Source organism: Aquarana catesbeiana, linkage group LG01, assembly GCF_042186555.1.
Source record: "Aquarana catesbeiana isolate 2022-GZ linkage group LG01, ASM4218655v1, whole genome shotgun sequence".
NCBI classification, from domain to species: Eukaryota; Metazoa; Chordata; class Amphibia; order Anura; family Ranidae; genus Aquarana; species Aquarana catesbeiana.
This window is the reverse complement of record NC_133324.1, coordinates 651,033,871-651,056,081: the sequence shown is the minus strand read 5'-3', so window position 1 is coordinate 651,056,081 and position 22,211 is coordinate 651,033,871. Positions and strand designations below refer to the sequence as shown.

General features: G+C 41.3%; 1 protein-coding gene across 1 annotated transcript in view; it reads left to right on the top strand.

Annotated features, from left to right (window-relative positions):
- Positions 1 to 21,888, top strand: part of LOC141110042 (all-trans-retinol dehydrogenase [NAD(+)] ADH4-like) — a 63,280-nt gene extending 41,392 nt beyond the window's left edge. Inside the window, exons 5-9 of the mRNA XM_073601281.1 lie at positions 6,737 to 6,968; positions 10,045 to 10,305; positions 14,289 to 14,424; positions 14,542 to 14,680; positions 21,597 to 21,888. Of these exons, the coding sequence (XP_073457382.1) occupies positions 6,737 to 6,968; positions 10,045 to 10,305; positions 14,289 to 14,424; positions 14,542 to 14,680; positions 21,597 to 21,621 (793 nt within the window). The 3' untranslated portion in view covers positions 21,622 to 21,888. The remainder of the gene's footprint in view (positions 1 to 6,736; positions 6,969 to 10,044; positions 10,306 to 14,288; positions 14,425 to 14,541; positions 14,681 to 21,596) is intronic.
- The last annotated feature ends 323 nt before the right edge of the window (positions 21,889 to 22,211 follow it).

The window sequence follows — 22,211 nt, the reverse complement described above, 5'->3', positions numbered from 1 at the left end:
CATCATTTTTTTTTTTAACACCTGCTAGATTGGCTAAAATATTTCCCTCCCAGTCGTTTGGTTGTTGGTGATGTAATTCCTCAAATGCTGATTTTATTCATGTATTTTGGGATTGCACATAAATACAACAATTCTGGCTCAATGTATAAATTCTGTCACGACAATAAACATAATCCCCATTGTGGAGATTTACTTGCTGGGATTGGTTGACCCCTTGGCCCCTACAAAGATGATTCGAACCCTATTGTTCTATTATGCCAGGAAAAGCATTATTCTTTCTTGGAAGAAGTCTACTCCTCAGACCATTACGACCTGGAAGGCTCTGACAAACAAAGCCCTGCCTCTTTATAAGGCTACATATTCCCAGTAGAGTGAGAGCTCTCTCTCCTTGAAAATGCGGTTCAACTGTTTATCAATACCATGTTGCAATTTGATGGGGATAGGTATCCAATTGCATTAGATATGTCATCTACTTGTGAAGAGTTGTTTTACACCTGAGTGCCATAGTCGGTTACATAAAAACTGTTATGAAAAAAACATTTTTTTATGTGGAATTGTAGTTGTCTCCTATCCTGACATTGTCATTTGCTATTCGGCAGGGCCGTGCTGGCCACTTGTGCTGATGTATGATTCTTTTATGGTTTTCGTTTTCTTTTGTTTTGTTTTTTTGTCATTTGACAAGTGTCATGTTTGTACCATGTCCAAAATTAAATAAAAATAATTAAAAAAAAAAAAGTTACAAGCATAGCGAAGTCCTGACCTCTGTGCAGTTACAGCAAAACTCCAGCCGATCAGAGAATGAGTGAGAACACAAGTATGTATTATTTTTGCTGAATTGAAAGATGGTTTCAAATTAAGAAGTGCAAACTGGTGACAATACCTCTTTAAGAACTTGTCAGGATTGTTATGACCTGTCACAGCCAAGAGACCCCCATACCCTAATGGAGGTTGCTTCCAAAGCCTGTGCTGGCCCTGGAGCAGAGCACTCCTCTGCAGCATCAAACACAGAGATGGCCACTTCCAGCACTTCATAGGACACCATATTATACCAAAAATACTGATAATGGAGGCTAAAAAAAAGGAACAAAAACAAAAAGGAACATGTACATGTACATTCACTCCTAATTAATGCAGCACGTGAATATGTTAGAAAACTGCACAAAAACACTATGCCATTTTAACCACTTCCATTAGGGGGCCTATTCTGGCACTCCTCTCCTACATGTAAAAATCATAATTTTTTTGCTTGAAAATTACTCAGAACCCCAAAACATTATAGATGTTTTTTTTTTCAGAGACTCTAGGGAATAAAATGCTGGTCGTTGCGGCTTTTTATGTCACACAGTATTTGTGCAGCAATTTTCTAATGCTTTTTTGGGGGGAATAAAGAAAAAACAAATCACTAAAGTTAGCCAGATTTTTTTGTATAATGTGAAAGATGATGTTACGCAGAGTAAATAGATACCTAATATGTCATGCTTTAAAATTGCGTACACTTGTGGAATGGCGCCAGACTTCTGTACTTAAAAATTTCAAAATTTATACAGGTTACCTGTTTAGAGTTGCAGAGGAAGTCTTGGAATAGAATTGTTGCTCTTGCTCTAATTTTCACAGCAATACCTCACATGTGTGGCTTTAACGCTGTTTACATATGCGGGCTTGACGTACATATGCGTTCACTTCTGCGTGTGGGCACGTTAGGATGGGGGCACTTTAAATTTTTTTTTTATTGTTTATTTTACTTTTATTTTTTTATTTTGACACTTTCCCTTTAATTTTTTTGATCACTGTTATTCCTAAGAGTGTAAACATTCCTTGTAGTAGGAATAGGGCATGACAGGTCCTCTTTACAGTGAGAGCTGGAGTCTATAAGTCCCCAGATTCAGTGGCGGCTGGTGCTCAAAATTTTTTTGGGGGGCGCAAACAAACTGAAAAATTCTGAAAAAAAACATCAATTGCAGCCTCACTGTGTCCATCAATTGCAGCCACCGTGCCATCAAATGCAGCCACTGTGCCCATCAATTGCAGCCACTGTGCCCATCAATTTGCAGCCACTGTGCCATCAAATGCAGCCACTGTGCCATCAAACTCAGCCATTGTGCCTCTTTAAATGCAGCACTTGTGCCAATCAAATGCAGCCACTGTGCCCCATCAAATGCAGCCACTGTGCCCATCAAATGCAGCCACTGTGCCCCACCAAATGCAGCCACTGTGCCCCACCAAATGCAGCCACCGTGGCCATCAAACGCAGCCACTGTGCGATCAAACACAGCCACTGTGCCCATCAATTGCAGCCACTGTGCCATCAAATGCAGCCACTGTGCCCATCAAATGCTGCCACCGTGCCTCATCAAATGCTGCCACCGTGCCCACCAAATGCTGCCACCGTGCCCATCAAATGGCGCCACTGTGCCCATCGCCACTGTGCCTATCTCGGTGGGGCAGCGGGAGATGGCAGTGAGCTGTGTCCTCCATGCGTCTCCCCCCCTCTTGATAGGCGTCCAATCACAGCGCCTGTCGTTTCAGACAATCAGGTGATGGGTAACACACCCCCGCTTCCTGATTGGCAGAGAGGCGGTTCAGTGTTAGTACAGTGAATATTCATTTGCTGTTCTAACACACCTGGGTGAACTGCGAGCGCAACGCTCTGTAAATGGTGTTCACACCACACATTTGAGGTATCACTGTGAATGTCAAAGCAAGAGCAATAATTATAGCACCTTCTTTGTAACTCTAAACTGGTAACATGGAGAAAATTTTAATGCTTGCCTATGGAGATTTTTAAGTATCCTAGTTAGGCACCATTCCACGAGCGCACGCAATTTTAAAGCATGACATGTTAGGTATCTATTTACTCGGCGTAACATCATCTTTCATACTATACAAAATATTAGGGTATATATTCAATTTTTATTACATTTTTTTATTATTATTATTAATTCAAGTGTATTTTCTCCCCCCAAAAAAATAGCGTTTGAGAAACCGCTGCACAAAAACAGTGTGACAAAAAGCTGCAACTGCCATTTTATTCTCTAGGGTCTCTGCTAAAAATATATATATAATGTTTAGGGGTTTCTAGCAAACAATACTGATTTAAACTTGTAAACAACAAGTGTCAGAAAAAGACCTGGTAGGTGAAGTTAGATAATAAAGTTACAGTTGGCTCATACAGAATTCATTTTGTTCTATTAAATTTGTTACGAAAAACACTACAAATGTTTAAAAAGTAAAATGTGCAATTTTTACACTTTAATGCAGCTTTCTGTAATATTGCCAATGCCATAAATAGTATCTTGCGCAGAGTAAAAAAAAAATATTGTAAGGTTATATGGGAGCATCTAGTGGTTAAAAACGGAACTGCAACTATTATCGGGTTCGAGTGTAAAATAACATAAAAACAAATATCTGTGTTTTACCATAGTAGCAATCAGGATCATACCAATATTTATATTGGTTAGAAAATATTAACTATTTTGTGCAAAATGATCACTGTTGAGAGTTTGCATAATTTGTGTATTTCTATCATTTATTTTTGTTTTATGACACCCATCAGTATAAATGGTTTTACATTTATTTTTTTAAGTTCATTCTACTGAGTTTTTGGCATAATTTTTAATTATTTGCATAAACTATTATTTTGCGCATAAACTTGTATTGTAGAGTGCAGCAATGACATTTAGTTTGGAAAGCATACTGTTTTTTACTAAACATAAACCCTGCACGTTGGAATGCCTGTTAATTAATTAAGACATTCTGCCATTGCTAGGAGAAAGGGAGGGGTGTTGGTCTTCCATTTTGGTCTCTTTTTGGCATAACGGTTTCAAAAGAAGTTTCAAGGAGGTCCTGTTCTTGCACGGAGTTCTACCTGATGACTGCAAGTCATGAATATTAAAAACCCTTTCATTCCTAAGCCTATTTCTGACATTTGTTGCTTACAAGTTAAATTACATATCTTTTGCTGGAAAATTACTTAGAACCCCCCAAACATTATATATAGATATAGATATATCTATATCTATATCTATATATATATATAGATAGATATATCTATATCTATCTATATATATATATATATATATATATATATATATCTATCTATCTATCTATCTATCTATCTATCTATCTATCTATCTATCTATCTATCTATCTATATAAGATAAGATTAAGATAAAATAGATAGAGTAGATAGATAGATAGATAGATAGATAGATAGATAGATAGATAGATAGATAGATAGATAGATAGATAGATAGATAGATAGATATTTGTTTTAACAGAGACCCTAGAGAATATAATGGCAATTGTTGCAATATTTTACGTCACACAATATTTGTGCAGCAGTCTTTCAAACGCAATTTTTTGGGAAAAAAGACACTTTGATTAATTGAAAAAAAAAAACAGTAAAGTTAGCCCACTTTTTTTGTATAATGTGAAAGAGGCTTTTACGCAGAGTAAATTGATACCTAACATGTCATGCTTTAAAATTGAGCACACTTGTGGAATGGCGACAAACGATGGTACAGTCATAGGTGGTGAAAGGTACTCTTTATGTAGGGATTGGGGGTCTAACAGACCCCAATCCCTCCTTTGCACTTAAAAGTATTCAGAATCGCCAAAAAATGGCGATTCTGAATACTGTCATTTTTTTTTAAGTCAACACCATTGGCAGCAGAGTAAACTGGAAGTGACGTTGAGACGTCGCTTCCGTGTTTTTATATAGGAGGCTAGATTGAAGCTATTTCTGGCTTTGTTCCAGTCTCAGCCAGGTCGTGGATCGGGTCTCCCGGTGGGGCAGGAGGCCCGGGAAATGCGGTGGAAGGCGACAGGAGAGGGGACGTCCCCTCCCGCTCCTTTAGGATAGCAGCCGAGCGGCTTTTAGCCGCTTCGTTTGTTATCACTAAAAAGCTGACCGCCAGCTTTAAAAATGGTACCGGGGTGATTGCAGGCATCATCCCGATATAACCCCTTCAAGCCAAGGCCGCATATGTGCGTATGGTCACTGCTAAGGGGTTAATATCCAATATTTTCCATATATGTATTCAATTATTGAAAATAACATCTAAACTTCCTGTGTCAAACAAAACCAAAGAAATTTGCACCTCAACGTATCGACCAGCCTGCAACCAACCAAATTATTCTGTCTAATGCCGCATACACACGGTCGGACTTTTCGTCTACAAAAGTCCGACGGACGCCGACGGACCAAAGCTGGCTGACAATCCGATCGTGTGTGGGCTTACCCGGACTTTCGACTGACTTTTCCAACCACAAATCTGACGGACTTTAGATTTGGAACATGCTTCAAATCTTTACGTCGTAACTCCGCCGGACCCAGAAATCCGGTCGTCTGTATGCTAGTCCGACGGACAAAAACCCACGCTAGGGCAGCTATTGGCTACTGGCTATCAACTTCCTTATTTTAGTCCGGTGTACGTCATCACGTATGAATCCGTCTGACTTTTGTGTGATCGTGTGTAGGCAAGTCCGTTTGTTAGAAAGTCTGCCGCAAGTCTGCCGCAAGTCCACCAAAAGTCCGTCGAAAGTCTGTCGGACGGGCTGTCGGACTTTTGTAGCCGAAAAGTCCGACCGTGTGTACACAGTTTGCATTAAAATCAAGGGTTTCGTTTGCACACATTTTTAAATACATGTGTAAGCTACCGAGCCATTTCACGGCATCCCAGTATTTTCTGCAGTCCTAGCTCTATAAATTTTTGAGAGCCTCCACAGTAGGGTTGCCAATTTTTCTTCAAGCCAAACCCGAACACTTTAGCGGTGCAGGGCAATTTTTTCTCTTGTAGTATACACTATAGTATTATAAAAGACCTGGGACACCCTTAGGTGGCCCAAGGACAGTAGTAATGCAGCGCACTGCAGCGAACAGTACATGTGGCAAAATTGCTCTTGCTGACATCATCACCTCCCCTCCCGGTGATGCTGAACCTGCCCCCAGACAGCCATCCACAGCTCCCGGGTGGCAACATATTTTTATGTGACTGTCTTGGTTACTTGGGGAGCCACAGCCCTGTCTGAAAAAAGGGGCCGGGTTTCAGGCGGACGGAAACCCAGACTGTCCGGGTAAATCTTGTACAGGTGGCAACCCTACTCCACAGTGGAAGCACATGCATAATAATGGATAGATAAAGGCAGGTAAGCCTGGTGCGTCCCCTCACCAGTATTCCAATAGTACAAACAAATGGCCACTGCCCACACCTATAACTGGCCTTCGCAGAGAGGAGTACATGGAAGGGGTGACCAAAGTAACATCTAACATCTTCCTGTATATTAGTATAGAGCATAATAAATAAAAACAGGAAACTACAGTTTCCTTTTACATCCATTTCCTATAAGCCCCAGTTCACACAGGGGCGGCACGACTTGCAGGTCGCCTCGCCGAGGCGACCTGCACACGACTGCCACGGCGACTTGCAAGACGACTTCTGTATAGAAGTCTATGCAAGTCGCCTCAAGTCGCCCCCAAAGTAGTACAGGAACCTTTTTCTAAGTCGGAGCGACTTGCGTCGCTCCTATTAGAACGGTTCCATTGTACAGAACGGGAGGCGACTTGTCAGGCGGCTAGGTCGCCTGACAAGTCGCCCCTGTGTGAACCGGCACTTAGTTTATTTTCAGTAAAATTATATTAATATTTAGATTCTTAAAAATCCATAGAAATATTGCCTCCCCTGCAGAGCACCTACAAAATAGACAGCATGATTGTTCTGACTATTTTTTTTTACAGCAAAATTAAAACTGCAATCTCTGATCAAGATTTTATGGCTGATAACACAAGCCGGTTTAGCTGCAAGGGGAAGCAACTGTACCATTTCATGGGCACCAGCACCTTCTCTGAATACACCGTTTGTGCTGAAACATCCGTGGCCAAAATTGATGATACGGCCCCTCTGGATAAAGTCTGTCTGATTGGCTGTGGGTTTTCTACTGGCTATGGTGCAGCTATCAACACTGCTAAGGTATTGTTGTAATTGTGTTATATATGTGCTGATCACAATTGAAATATGTCATAAAAATTATTGAATATTCAAAAACAGTACCCAGAAATATGTTATCAATCTGTTTATTGTCCATTTACAAAGGTAATCCAAATTGCAGGTAACATCAGATTGTGATGCATGCAACTGCAATTGTTTGTTTTTGTAAAGACACCATACGTATCCTGAGCATATACAGTACGTGTCCCCATCTACATCAACTCACAGTCCTAAACTTGTATAGTCAGCAAATATTTAAGATAATTTTCAGGGGCATATTGTGGCTGACATTGGGTACCTAAGCTGGTTATCTACTGTAATACTTTATTATCATATTTTTTGTTTCTAATAATTGTGTATGTCCTGGCCTCAGAACACGTACAATAACTTATTCACTGCAGGATCAATTTCCCATTTTTGCACACTTTTAAATGGACAGTATTGACTTGTAAATGTACCTCCTCTTTTCCTACCCTTAGCTATGTTTTATTGAATTTCTTTTATTTTTTTACTGTTTGAATATAAGCTTTTTTGTTTTCATCACTTTTAATTGCCCTTTTATTCATAAATATTTATTCGTTTTCAAAGCTATACAAAAAGAAATACTAAAGATATTTCATCCTACTAAGGGCACGTTCACACCATTGCACTTTGGTACTGCGCAACCCATTTTGCAGTACCATTCATTGTAAATTGGCACTCCAATGTACCTGAAAAAGGCATGTAAATCACAACACAGCACAGCAAAACTCACTGAGATTGATTTGTGCAGTTTCTCTAGATCTAAGGTGAACATGCAAGGAGAATAAAAAAAAAAAAAATGTTTTGCTTGAACATGATTGGATGATAGAAATCAGCAGAGCTTCCCCTCAGATCTATAACTACTGCACTTGCAGTGCACAGTAAGATTGCCTTTAGTAAATCAACCTCCCCATCTCCTGTTTATTGCACTGTTCTCTGGGAAAATGCAAAATGACACATTTTCGCATGCGTTGTGATGCATTTCAGACCTTTTTTTTTGATGCAACAGTCATCAACACATGACAACACTATCAGCCCCAGTTCCATTCAGGGTGTACCATCAGTGTTGCCAACCGCCAGTATTTTTACTGGCAGCCAGGGAACTTTTCTCCTGCCAGTAAATGCCAGTGACAGGAAAAGGTTGCCAGTAAAAAATATGGCTGTGACTTACTATAAGAAATATGTTTTTTGCCTTAATATCTATCTTAAAGGGGTTGTAAACCCTCAGCATTTTTCACCTTAATGCATTCTTTGCATTAAGGTGAAAAACCTTCTTTACTGCAGCAGTGCCCCCGAGCCCCCCTTATACTTACTTAAGCCCCATAATTTCCGCAACGGGAACTAGCACACCAGCTCTGGCCAGTGTCTCATGTCCTGATTGGATAGATTGATAGCAGCTCCAGCCATTGGCTCCCGCTGCTGTCAATCAAATCCAGGCCGAGTCCTGCTGTCTGTGTCAACAGACGCAGCAGCAGGACACGGGAGCACGCCCGCACGGGTGTCCCGTAGGAGAGCGCTTCTCTGACGGTACACTCGAGAAGAGGAGGAGCCAGGAGCATCATGGAGTCACCCCAGAAGAGGAGAATCGGGGCCACTCTGTGCATAACCAACTGCACAGCAGAGATAAATATGACATGTTTGTTTGTTTGTTTGTTTTTTTAAACTGAACCTTTATAACCCCTTTAAATCACATTGCTAATTTCGTATTGTACTTGTTTGTAGCCTAAATACAGAAATTTGCACTTAAAACTGTAGTTTTGGAAATGTCAGTAAAAACGTGGCTGTGCCAGTAAATTTTGGGTGTTGTGTCAGTAAATTTCAATCTGGTAGGTTGGCAACATTGTGTACCATACAGGGACATTAGGAATTTTTTTTTTTTTTTTTTCCAATCAGGTAAATTTTATTGACCCTTTGTTGTTTTCTCATACAGAAACAAAAAAAGCACAAAGATCATAACAAAAGAGTATCAGAAAGAAAACAACATCTGATAACAAAACACACAAAAAAAAAAAAAAAAAAATTAAAAAAAACTGCACAAAGCGCTTCACAGATTCAATACAATTTTTAATATCATCTGTAAATTATTGCATAGAACATTGGCTCATAAGGGTTGACCCTCCAATTATACACTACCACAAACTTAGATTATATAGAATTATCTTGAACAGTAAGTTAGACTGGCAGGCTCTAGCCGAGTCACGTCACCCTGGTGACTACATCCCACCATCCACAGTATCTATCTTTCTTTACCCAACCTCTGGTTGCATCCTGTTAACTGCCATTGGTATCTCAATGAATATCCTCTGTACCCCGGGGAGGGGTGTATAGGAGGAATTATTAGAATCCACCCAAGATTATAATTTTTTTTGAAAATCTGGCATTTTTTTACTGTTTTCATTATGATTTAGGGGCTATTCATGCCAAAGCATGAACTTTCTTGCATGTGCACATTAACACATTCCCAAACAAAACATGTGGTATATATATGAGTTTTAGTGCATTGTCTCTCAGCCTGAAAGGCACCCACCACCCATACCCAGTGCAAAAAAAAAAATAGGCACTTGCCCTGGAACACACTAAAATGTACAAATGTAAATGGACTGTGCTTCGTAATGCCTCAAACATAACCTCATTATGACCTTAACACAACACACTTCAAGGTAGAAAAAATGCCTGTTACTGCACACATAGCTGTGAATAAAGTCTAAGCTATATTGGTTTAACCTCTTAACAACAGCTACGATTCCCCCTCCATGCCCTTCCATTTTCCATGAACTAAAAGGTGACAATAGAAAGGCTGATGGACAGCAGCTTTCATTTCTGTACTTTGGCATCTTTACCTTGAGTTTCAGAGGACCTTTTCCCAAAATTGGTGTGGACACTGCATAGACTAGTCTTTCTTTTTTTACAGCAAAATATTTGTTTTTATTTTATGAAGATACTGCTTGTGTTATAAGGCCTCACAAAATCTGGCAAACATATTTCATTTGGTAGCTCTTTGACATGGTATTGGTAAATTTATGTTTTCCTCTTGTAGGTTGAGCCTGGCTCTTCGTGTGCCGTCTTTGGTCTGGGAGGAGTTGGGCTCTCAGCGGTCATGGGATGTAAAGCAGCTGGTGCAACTCGCATCATTGGCATCGACATCAACAAAGACAAATTTCCAAAAGCACTGGAGCTTGGAGCTACTGAATGTATCAGTCCAAATGACTACGAAAAGCCTATCCAGCAAGTCATAGCTGAACTTACCAATGGCGGGGTGGACTTTGCTATTGAGTGTATTGGAATTATTGATGTCATGGTAAGTATTTTATTGTTCTCTATTTGAGAAAATTCAGAGCATACATTCACTTTATAGTCATAGAATAGCATGCATCACCAGGCTAACATGTCTAAAGTCCAAAACTGAATCAGTCATTTCTGGCTCTTCTAAATGCTCATTTACGTGTGTCTGTATGTATTTAACATTTCAGTTCACAAATATATGTTTTCTTTATAGGAAAAGTGCCCCTGTATTTTTGATTCCGCAAAATGAAAGTACTTTGTATTGTTTATGGCAATCTGGCTGATTTTAATTTTATTAGTTGCTAGATATTAGCATAGCATAAACCTAAGTTAGTGAGACCATTCCGATATCCATTTCTACTCTGTGTGGGCTGGGGATGATTTACTGGTAACAACATTCCCAACTTAAGTAAACAGAAATATGACTTTTTTTAACTAGAGTTACCAGAAAAAAAAACATTTATTTTTAGCATTTAAAATAAAATTCTGAAAATCTGCACACATATATTTAGGGTGCATATGGATTTAACAACTCTGAAATGTAGCATAAGGGCTGCTTTGTGTGGTCATGTTGGAACAGGAAGGGGCCATCCCCAAATTGTTCCCACAAAGTTGGGAGCCAAGCCCAACCCCTGAAGAACAACCCCACACCCAAATACTCCCAAAATGATTTGGACCAGTGCACAAAGCAATGTCCATAAAGACATGAATAAGCGAGTTTGGGGTGGAGGAACTTGACTGGCCTGCACAGAGTCCTGACCTCAACCCGATAGAACACCTTTGGGATGAATTAGAGGGGAGACTGTGAGCCAGGCCTTCTTGTCCACATCTGCTTGACCTCACAAATGCGCTTCTGGAAGAATGGTCAAACATTCCTATAGACACACTCCTAAACCTTGTAGACAGCCTTCCCAGAAGAGTTGAAGCTGTTATAGCTGCAAAGGGTGGGGCAAATCAATATTGAACCCTACAGACTAAGACTGGGATGCCATTAAAGTTCATGTGCGTGTAAAAGCAGGTTTCCCAGTTCTTTTGGTAATATAGTGTATGTTAGCTGGTTCAGTCTCTAGTGGGCAACAGGTCCTTTAACAGATATTTTAATAAAGTCATTCTGTGTTGTCAGACCTGAATGCAAAAGAAAGGTGTATGGGTAATCATGCTTTAAACCTTTCTTCTAAACTTTCCTTCATACTTAAAGTGTACCTAAACTTAAGAGCAAAATTTTAATGCATTGCAGCTTAACAGTCCTTAGATGGCTGCATTCCTTTTTTTTTACAAGCTTTGAGGTTGATTTACTAAAACTGGAGAGTGCAAAATCTGGTGCAGCTCGGCATAGAAACCAATCAGCTTCCAGTTTTTTTGGTCAAAGCTTAATGGAACAAACTGAATTTAGAAGCTGATGCACAGCTTCACCGCATTTTGCAGTCTTTTCGTTTTAGTAAATCAACCCCAGTATCTTGACCTGGTGATTGTACCAGGAATGCACTTTCTGTCCTAGGGTGACAACTGTACAGTAACTAGCAGGAGCACTCCCCACTCCTCTATATACAGTGAGGGAAAAAAGTATTTGATCCCCTGCTGATTTTGTATGTTTGCCCACTGACAGAGAAATGATCAGTCTATAATTTTAATGAGCTATAGAGAAAATGCTGCGCTGTCCTGTGAAACAAAACTATAAAAACTACAGCTGCTAGCACACAAAAAAACCAAGTTACCCAAAATAAAAATATATTTATTACAGTGCAGCGCTAAACCTACAAGAACGAATCAAGAGTAATATGCACCTGTGAAAAAAGTGAAATATAGTGACAAGTATAAAAATGTATATGAGCAGTAATCTACTGCAAAGGGACAAAGTAATGTCTATATAAGATGTGACACAAAACAAAAGTCCATGATTAGTGAGATAAGTGGAAATCGTCTCCAAAAAAGAGGGGGATACCATATATCCTGGGGAGACTATGGACACTCGGATGGGAAGGCGGCCACAAATACCAAAGCACACAAATCTTCAAGAGGAAAAGATGGGTACTTTACCAGATCCGTAGGACGCACCTGCCGTATAGCAGTGCGTCTATAAGGCATGAGAGGGTGGTTGTCCAGGATATGTAGCTGGATGACGTCCTCCGGGTCTCAATCACCGATGAGAAGTGGTTGTCTTGGACAGGTCGCTGGATCTCCGGTACACACGATCTCAGGTTCCGGAACAGATTGATCAGGAGAAAATGTTTCTCAATAGGCCCATGGAGGAAGAAAAAGGGGAACTCCACATAGTGTAGATCAAAATGGGATTTTTATTGTCCAAAAAACCATACAAAATAAAAGTGATCGCAAATGGATAAAAAGTATAAAAATGGCAATGTGGGAAGCTGGAATAGCTGGCCCTACGCGTTTCGACTCACAGTCATCAACAGGGGCATGATAATTTTAATGGTAGATTATTTTAACAGTGAGATACAGAATAACAACAACAAAAATCCAGAAAAACGCATTACAAAAAAGTTATAACTTGATTTGCATTTTAATGAATTAAATAAGTATTTGACCCTTTTGCAAAACATGAATTAGTACTTGGTAACAAAACCCTTGTTGGCAATCACAGATGTCAGACGTTTCTTGTAGTTGGACACCAGGTTTGCACACATCTCAGGAGGGATTTTGACCCACTCCTCTTTGCAGATCCTCTCCAAATGATTTATGTTTTGAGGCTGACATTTGGTAACTCGAACCTTCAGCTCCCTCCACATATTTTCTATGGGATTAGGGTCTGGAGACTGGCTAGGCCACTCCAGGACCTTAATGTGCTTCTTCTTGAGTCACTCCTTTGTTGCCTTGGTCATGTGTTTTGTTGTCATTGTTATGCTGGAATACCCATCCATGACCCATGCTCTGGCTAAGGGAAGGAGGTTCTCACCCAAGATTTTACAGTACATGGCTCTGTCCATCATCCCTTTGATGTAGTAAAGTTGTCCTGTCCTCTTAGCACAAAAACACCCCTAAAGCAGAATTCATGTTTGACGACAGGGATGGTGTTCTTGGGGTCAGCATTCCTCCTCTTCCAAACACGACGAGTCGAGTTGATGCCAAAAAGCTCAATTTTGGTCTCATCTGACCACAACACGTTCACCCAGTTCTCCTCTGAATCATTCAGATGTTCATTAGCAAACTTCAGATGGGCCTGTACACGTGCTTTATTGAGCAGGGGGACCTTGCTGGTGCTGCAGGATTTCAGTCCTTCATGGCGTAGTGTGTTACCGATTGTTTTCTTGGTGATTATGGTCCCAGTTGTCTTGAGATTTTTGACAAGATTCTCCCGTGTAGTTCTGGGCTGATTTCTCACCGCTGAGATCTTGCATGGAGACCCAGACCGAGGGAGATTGACAAATATTTTGTGTTTCTTCCATTTGCGAATAATCGCACCAACTGTTGTCACCCTCTCACCAAGCTGCTTGGCGATGTTCTTGTAGCCATTCCAGCCTTGTGTAGGTCTACAATCTTGTCCCTGACATCTTTGGACAGCTCTTTGGTCCTGGCCATGGTGGTGAGATTGGAATCTGATTGACCGATTGCTTCTGTGGACAGGTGCCTTTTATACAGGTAACAAGCTGAGATTAGGAGCACTCCCTTTAAGAGAGTGCTCCTAATCACAGCTTGTTACCTGTATAGAAGACACCTGGGAGCCAGAAATCTTGCTGATTGATAGGGGATCAAATACTTATTTCACTCATTAAAATGCAAATCAATTTACAAAATCAGCAGGGGATCAAATACTTTTTTCCCTCACTGTAACATAGGAGATGTTTTGTAGTCAACACTGATTTCTGAACACAATACTAACTGGATGAGCAGCTTTTTTTTTTTTTAAACAGATATAACAAAATGATAACGTTAAATGCTAAAATATGATAGATTTAATGTTTACATACACTTTAAAACTCATCTATGCTACCTCCACTGGTATAACAGATACTCCTTGCTTTAATATCTTTTGTTTTCCAGAAAGCAGCACTGGAGTGCACCACAGTAGGCTGGGGAACATGTGCAATTGTTGGTGTTTCGCTGGCAGAAGAGGGTGTACCAGTTGCTCCATTTCAGCTGATAATGGGACGTACCTTGAAAGCCACATTCTTTGGAGGTGAGATTGATCTTCAGGAACGAATACTTAAATAAAGCTAACAATCTATACACATACTTGTTTTGGACATATCACCTGTAGTATTTTTTTAAACCAAGTTATTAACTTATTTAACAGGCTGGAAGAGTGTGGACAATGTTCCAAAGCTGGTATCTGAGTACCTATCTAAAAAGTTTGACTTGGATGCATTGGTGACTTACACTTTGCCATTTGATGATATTAACAAGGCTTTTGACCTCATGCGTGAAGGAAAGAGGTGCGTATAAAGAACAATACATTAGCAAACCTCAATGGCAAAACCATAAGATAGATAAGATAAGATAAGATTAGATAGATAGATAGATAGATAGATAGATAGATAGATAGATAGATAGATAGATAGATAGATAGATAGATAGATAGATAGAGAGATAGATACCCTGTTTCCCCGAAAATAAGACTTAGCATGATTCTCGGTGATGGCTGCAATATAAGCCCTACCCCCCAAATAAGCCCTACCCTGTTTCCCCGAAAATAAGCCCTACCCTGAAAACAAGACCTACAAGGACTTTAACTAGGGCTTATTTGGGGGGGTAGGGCTTATATTGCAGCCATGACGACAATCACGCTAGGTCTTATTTTTGGGGAAACAGGGTAGATAGATAGATAAGACAAGATAGATAGTTAGCGAAGATAAGATAGATAGATAGATAGATAGATAGATAGAGAAGATAAGATATATAGTTAGAGAAGATAAGATAGTTAGAGAAGATAAGATAGAGAAGATAAAATAGATAGATATGATAGATAGAGAAGATAGCTAGAGAAGATAGAGAAGATAGCTAGAGAAGATAGAGAAGATAGCTAGAGAAGATAGAGAAGATAGAGAAGATAGATAGATAGAGAAGATAAGATAGTTAGAGATGATAAGATAGTTAGAGAAGATAAGATAGATAGATAGATAGATAGATAGATAGATAGATAGATAGATAGATAGATAGATAGATAGATAGATAGATAGAGATGATAGATAGATAGAGAAGATAAGATAGATAGATAGAGAAGATAAGATAGATAGATAGAGAAGATAAGATAGATAGAGATGATAGATTAATTTCATGCACGAAAAGTGACTAGGCTCAAATAATTACAGTAAGACATCAACCAGCAGATAATTCTAAACTTTTAGAAACTGACTGAAACCTGATTTTAGAGTCTTTGCTGTGATTGTTAAAGATATTGTAAAGTTCTACATTTTTTTTTAATAATAAACATGTCTATATTTACTACTCTGCTCAATAGTATTGCACAGAGTAGCCCCGAACCTTCCCTTCTCAGGTCCCCCGCCGGCACTCTCAGCTCCTCCTCCTTTCCAAGTGCCCCCATAGCAAGCTGCTTGTCAGGGGGGCACTAGTGCAGGCTTGAGTCCTATGAGGAGAGAGAGACCAGCACTGCTGTTCTCAGGCACAGCGCTAATCAAGATAGGGCTCAGGTAAGCATAAAGGGGGGCTGGGGGGAGCTGATCATTGAAGGTTTTTTACCTTAATGCAGAGAATGAATTAAGGTAAAAAAAAATTAAACCTTTAAAACCACTTTAGGGATATTTGAAAATGAATAAAAGCAGCTACAGAGGTCAGAAATGGCTTGCTTTAACCACTCCAGGATCAATATGTTATACATCCTGTTCAGGCCATTTCTCAATTTTCAGTGCTGTGATAGTTTGGGTGATAACTACTTTGACATGCAACACTGTACTCAAATGAATTGTATATCATCATCAAATGTATATTGTCTAATGACAGCATGAGCAATAAAAAGTTTGACTGCCTGCTTGTAAATTTTAAAATAAATTTCCACTTTATGTTTACTTTTGCCTTTAGTTACACTTAAAGGGGTTGTAAAGGTAAAAATTTTTTCACCTTAATGCATTCTATGCATTAAGGTGAAAAAACTTTTGACAGTACCGCCGCCCCCAGCCCCCCCGTTTTACTTACCTGACGCCTCGAATCTTCGCTGCTCGTGCTCGTCATCTTCATTGCAGCTCAGCCTGGTCGCTGATTGGCTGCAGTGGATGGATTGAAAGCAGCGCAGCCATTGGCTCGCGCTGCTGTCAATCACATCCGATGACGCGGCGCGCCGGGGGGCGGGGCCGAGTGATACAGCGAGCGGCTATAGCTGCCGGCTGTATCACGGGAGCGCGCCCGCAAGCACTCACCACCGTGCGAGGGAGCTCGCATGAAGGTGGTAAATGCTTGCGGGGAGGAGCTGAAACAGCCGCCGAGGGACCCCAGAAGGCACAGTGAAGGTAAGTATAACATGTTTGTTATTTAAAAAAAAAAAAAAAAATAACTTTACAACCCCTTTAAACATTTTCCCATTTCATCCTCTGTGGATGCCACATGCAATATTTTCATTACTTTGCTTTATTTGCAAATTTTTACTATTGAGAAAAAGTTTATTTTTCAATTCACAAATCACCACACGACCCTTGTATTATTGATTTTTTTTTTTCCTGCATATTGCAAACAAAAGTACTTTACAAAAAATGTACACAAAATTAAATAGGTTTTACTATCCAAAATAAAGGTAGTAATTTTGCGGTTTTGTGAGGTGCGTGTGATCAGCAGAACTATCATAATAGAGATAAAATAACTTTTGAATCGGAAAAAAATCCTAAACCATGAGAAATTTAAGTCTTGGACCATCAGATATGAAAATGTTTAGAGTCTAAAAATGATTTAATGCAAAACAATTAGTGACTGCACTTTATGTATGTATGACAACAGAACAGTTTGAAGAGCTAACTTTTGGGTGACAAAATAACCAGCATAGTTAAAGTGGTTGTAAACCCTTACATATAGTGAAGCATAGTGAAGTGAATGGGCTCCGGTGATACACAGGAATTAAACAAATCATCCTACATATGCTGTACTTGTTTATCTGCAGTCTTCTCTTCTGTATATCCATTCAAAGGGCAGAATTTATAAAGCTTATCTGAGCTGTCTAATAAAGGGGGTGGAGAGCTGAAGTTATGAAGTTATGAAATATGCTTTGTTCATATTTCATGTCAGAAGTTTACAAATACTTTAACATGACTTATAATACTAAGGGCATGTACAGTATCTCACAAATGTGAGTACACCCCTCACATTGTAAATATTTTATTATATCTTTTCATGTGACAACACTGAAGAAATGACACTTTGCTACAATGTAAAGTAGTGAGTGTAGAGCTTGTATAACAGTGTAAATTTGCTGTCCCCTCAAAATAACTCAACACACAGCCATTAATGTTTAAACCACTGACAACAAAACTGAGTTCACCCCTAAGGGAAAATGTCCAAGTTGGGCCCAAAGTGTCAATATTTTCTGTGGCCACCATTATTTTCTAGCACTGCCTTAACCCTCTTGGGCATGGAGTTCACCAGAGCTTCACAGGTTGCCACTGGAGTCCTCTTCCACTCCTCCATGATGACATCACGGAGCTGGTGGATGTTAGAGACCTTGCGCTCCTCCACCTTCCATTTGAAGATGCCCCACAGATGCTCAATAGGGTTTAGGTCTGGAGACATGCTTGACCAGTCCATCACCTTTACCCTCAGCTTCTTTAGCAAGGCAGTGGTCATCTTGGAGGTGTGTTTGGGGTCGTCATCATGTTGGAATACTGCCCTGCGGCCCAGTCTCCGAAGGGAGGGGATCATGCTCTGCTTCAGTATGTCACAGTACATGTTGGCATTCATGGTTCCCTCAATGAACTGTAGCTCCACTGTGCCGGAAACACTCAAACCATGCTTGACTGTGAGCAAGACACACTTGTCTTTGTACTCCTCACCTGGTTGCCGCCACACACGGTTAACACCATCTGAACCAAATAATTTTATCTTGGTCTCATCAGACAACAGCAGTGGCATTGCTAGATGGGGGCAGTGGGTGTGGTCCGCACTGGGTGCCACCCACTACAGGGGTGAAACCATTCCGAGGGTAATGAAAGCCCTGGCTCCCTTTGGCAGTTTTTTTTTTCCTTCAGCCGGGACACACCTCCAGCGCCGTGGCCGTGCCTGCTATGTGTTCTCCTCTTCCCGGGCAGCGCGGCTGCACACTGTCCTCTCCTCTTCAGCAGCGGGTGTTCTGTGCTCCTGAGCCGCCCAAGCTGGTGCGGTAATGGGCGGAGGGTGTTGGCTTGAGATGGGGGGGATGTCCTCCGCCGCCTGAGGTGAGATGTTGTGGGGGGGTGGGCTTGCTGATGAGGTTGGTTTATGCTGCTGGTCACAGCTATATCATATGGAGGGGGGTGGTTTGTTCTGGGGGGGTCTGTACTAATGGAGGGGGTGTGGTTTGTTCTGGGGGGTCTGTACTAATGGAGGGGGGTGGTTTGTTCTGGGGGGTCTGTACTAATGGAGGGGGGGTGATTTGTTCTGGGGGGCTGTACTAATGGAGGGGGGGTCGTTTGTTCTGGGGGGTCTGTACTAATGGAGGGGGATGTTGTTCTGGGGGGTCTGTACTAATGGAGGGGGGTGGTCTGTACTAATGGAGGGAGGTGGTTTGTTCTGGGGGGTCTGTACTAATGGAGGGAGGTGGTTTGTTCTGGGGGGGTGTACTAATGGAGGGGTGGTTTGTTCTGGGGGGTCTGTACTAATGGAGGGAGGTGGTTTTTTTCTGGGGGGTCTGTACTAATGGAGGGGGGTGGTTTGTTCTGGGGGGTCTGCACTAATGGAGGGGGGTGGTCTGTACTAATGGAGGGAGGTGGTTTGTTCTGGGGGGTTGTACTAATGGAGGGGGGGTGGTTTGTTCTGGGGTGGTCTGTACTAATGGAGGGGGGGTTGTTTTGGGGGATTCTGTACTAATGGAGTGGGGGTGGTCTGTACTAATGGAGGGAGGTGGTTTGTACTAATGGAGGGGGGGTTGGAGGGGGGGTCTGTACTAATGGAGGGGGGTGGTCTGTACTAATGGAGGGAGGTGGTTTGTTCTGGGGGGTCTGTACTAATGGAGGGAGGTGGTTTGTTCTGGGGGGGTATACTAATGGAGGGGTGGTTTGTTCTGGGGGGTCTGTACTAATGGAGGGAGGTGGTTTGTTCTGGGGGGTCTGTACTAATGGAGGGGGGTGGTTTGTTCTGGGGGGTCTGCACTAATGGAGGGGGGTGGTCTGTACTAATGGAGGGAGGTGGTTTGTTCTGGGGGGTTGTACTAATGGAGGGGGGGTGGTTTGTTCTGGGGTGGTCTGTACTAATGGAGGGGGGGTTGTTTTGGGGGATTCTGTACTAATGGAGTGGGGGTGGTCTGTACTAATGGAGGGAGGTGGTTTGTTCTGGGGGGGTCTGTACTAATGGAGAGGGCTGGTTTGTACTAATGGAGGAGGGGGTGGTTTGTTCTGGGGGGGAGTCTGTACTAATGGTGGGGGTGGTTTGTTATGGAGGGGGTTGTTTGTTCTGGGGGTCTGTACTAATGGAGGGAGGTGGTTTGTTCTGGGGGGTCTGTACTAATGGAGGGGGGGTGGTTTGTTCTGGGGGGTCTGCACTAATGGAGGGGGGTGGTCTGTACTAATGGAGGGAGGTGGTTTGTTCTGGGGGGTTGTACTAATGGAGGGGGGGTGGTTTGTTCTGGGGTGGTCTGTACTAATGGAGGGGGGGTTGTTTTGGGGGATTCTGTACTAATGGAGTGGGGGTGGTCTGTACTAATGGAGGGAGGTGGTTTGTTCTGGGGGGGTCTGTACTAATGGAGAGGGCTGGTTTGTACTAATGGAGGAGGGGGTGGTTTGTTCTGGGGGGGAGTCTGTACTAATGGTGGGGGTGGTTTGTTATGGAGGGGGTTGTTTGTTCTGGGGGGGTCTGTACTAATGGAGGGGGGTCTATACTGAGGGAGGGGGGAGGTCTATACTGTGGGAGGGGGGTCTGAACCGAAGGGGGTGGTCTATACTGATGGAGGGGTTTATACTTCGTAGAGGGTCTGCACTGACAGGGGGGTCTTTACTTAGTGGAGGGGGGACTGTACTGGGGGGTGACTATAGTTGGTGGAGTGGGGGGGGTGACACCATGTTTTATCGCACCGGGTGACACCGACCCTAGTGACGCCACTGGACCAGAGGACATGATTTCAGTAATCCACGTCCTTAGTCTGCTTGTCTTCATCAAACTGTTTGCAGGCTTTCTTATGCATCATCTTTAGAAGAGGCTTCTTTCTGGGACGACAGCCATGCAGACCAATTTAATGCAGTGTGCGGCGTATGGTCTGTGCACTGACAGGCTGACCCCCCACCCCTTAAAACTCTGCAGCAATGCTGGCAGCACTCATACATCTATTTCCTAAAGACAACCTCTGGATATGTCGCTGAGCACATGCACTCAACTTCTTTGATCGACTATGGCGAGGCATGTTCTAAGTGGAACCTGTACTGTTAAACCTCTGTATGGTCTTGGCTACCATGCTGCAGCTCAGTTTCCGGGTCTTGGCAGTCTTCTTATAGCCTAGGCCATCTTTATGTAGAGCAACAATTCTTATTTTCAGATCCTCAGGGAGTTCTTTGCCATGAGGTGCCATATTGAACTTTCAGTGACCAGTATGAGAGAGTGGGAGCGATAACACCAAATTTAACACACCTGAGACCTTGTAACACTAACCGGGGAGGGAAACTGGCTAATTGGGCCCAATTGGACATTTTCACTTAGGGGTGTACTCATTTTTGTTGCCAGTGGTTTAGACATTAATGTCTGTCTGTATGTTGAGTTATTTTGAGGGGAGAGCAAATTTACACTGTTATACAAGCTGTACACTCACTACTTTACATTGTAGCAAAGTGTCATTTCTTCAGTGTTGTCACATGAAAAGATCTAATAAAATATTTACAAAAATTTGAGGGGTGTACTCACTTTTGTAAGATACTGTATATAGTGTTGTGAAGATAATATTCACTGTACATTCACCAGTGAATTTTTCACAGCATTTATATAGCACAATCACTTGCAAGCAAGCAACAGGTAATCTGTTGATTCTTCTTATGGCAACACTACAAATGCACGGGAGTAAGCAGTACCCACTCCAGCAGGTGAAGATAAGACCTGTACTGCCATATTATTTCTTGTGAGATTATCTTTAAAAGTATACTTTACCTTTTTAAATGTTTCACTTATTTGCTTTAAATTCAATAAATGTTAAACAGATGAATTTACCATTCTGTTGTGTTTTTTTTTTGCATGCAGCATCCGAACAGTGCTGGTGTTTTAATTGTGAGCACCTTGGAAGCCATTAAGAAACATATCTACTAATAATGTGCAGCATCATCATGTTATACTACAGAGAATTCTGATACTGCATAGAGTATATGAAAAATATATCACAGGTGTTTAAGGATCACTAAAGAAACAAGCAATTTTATATATCCGCAATAAATTGTGTATGGTGCAGTTCCTGTATAACCCTGTTTAATGTTACTGTGTGTTTTCTGCATGCTATACTGCTGTAAAATAAAACATGTAAATTAATTGTGACCTATATCTTTATAGTAGAGCAAACTATTTTATGAAATAGGTCCCAGGCATTCCTCTGACATTCCTCTGACAACTATTGCTCTTGGATGCTTCACATATTTTGAGTAAATGTTTTGAGCACAGGAATAAGCCCTGTCCTACAAATCTGAATTTGAGAAAACCAGATTTAGTCCCCCATATTTCAGTTCTTTGCAGGATACAGGCACAACCTGCATATGCATCTATATGTTTTAAAGGGCAAGTTCACTTTAAAAAAATAAATAAATAAAATAAATGCACATTTATTACTAATTTTTTTTTTTGTAAGAGCCTGGAAAGCATTCCAAG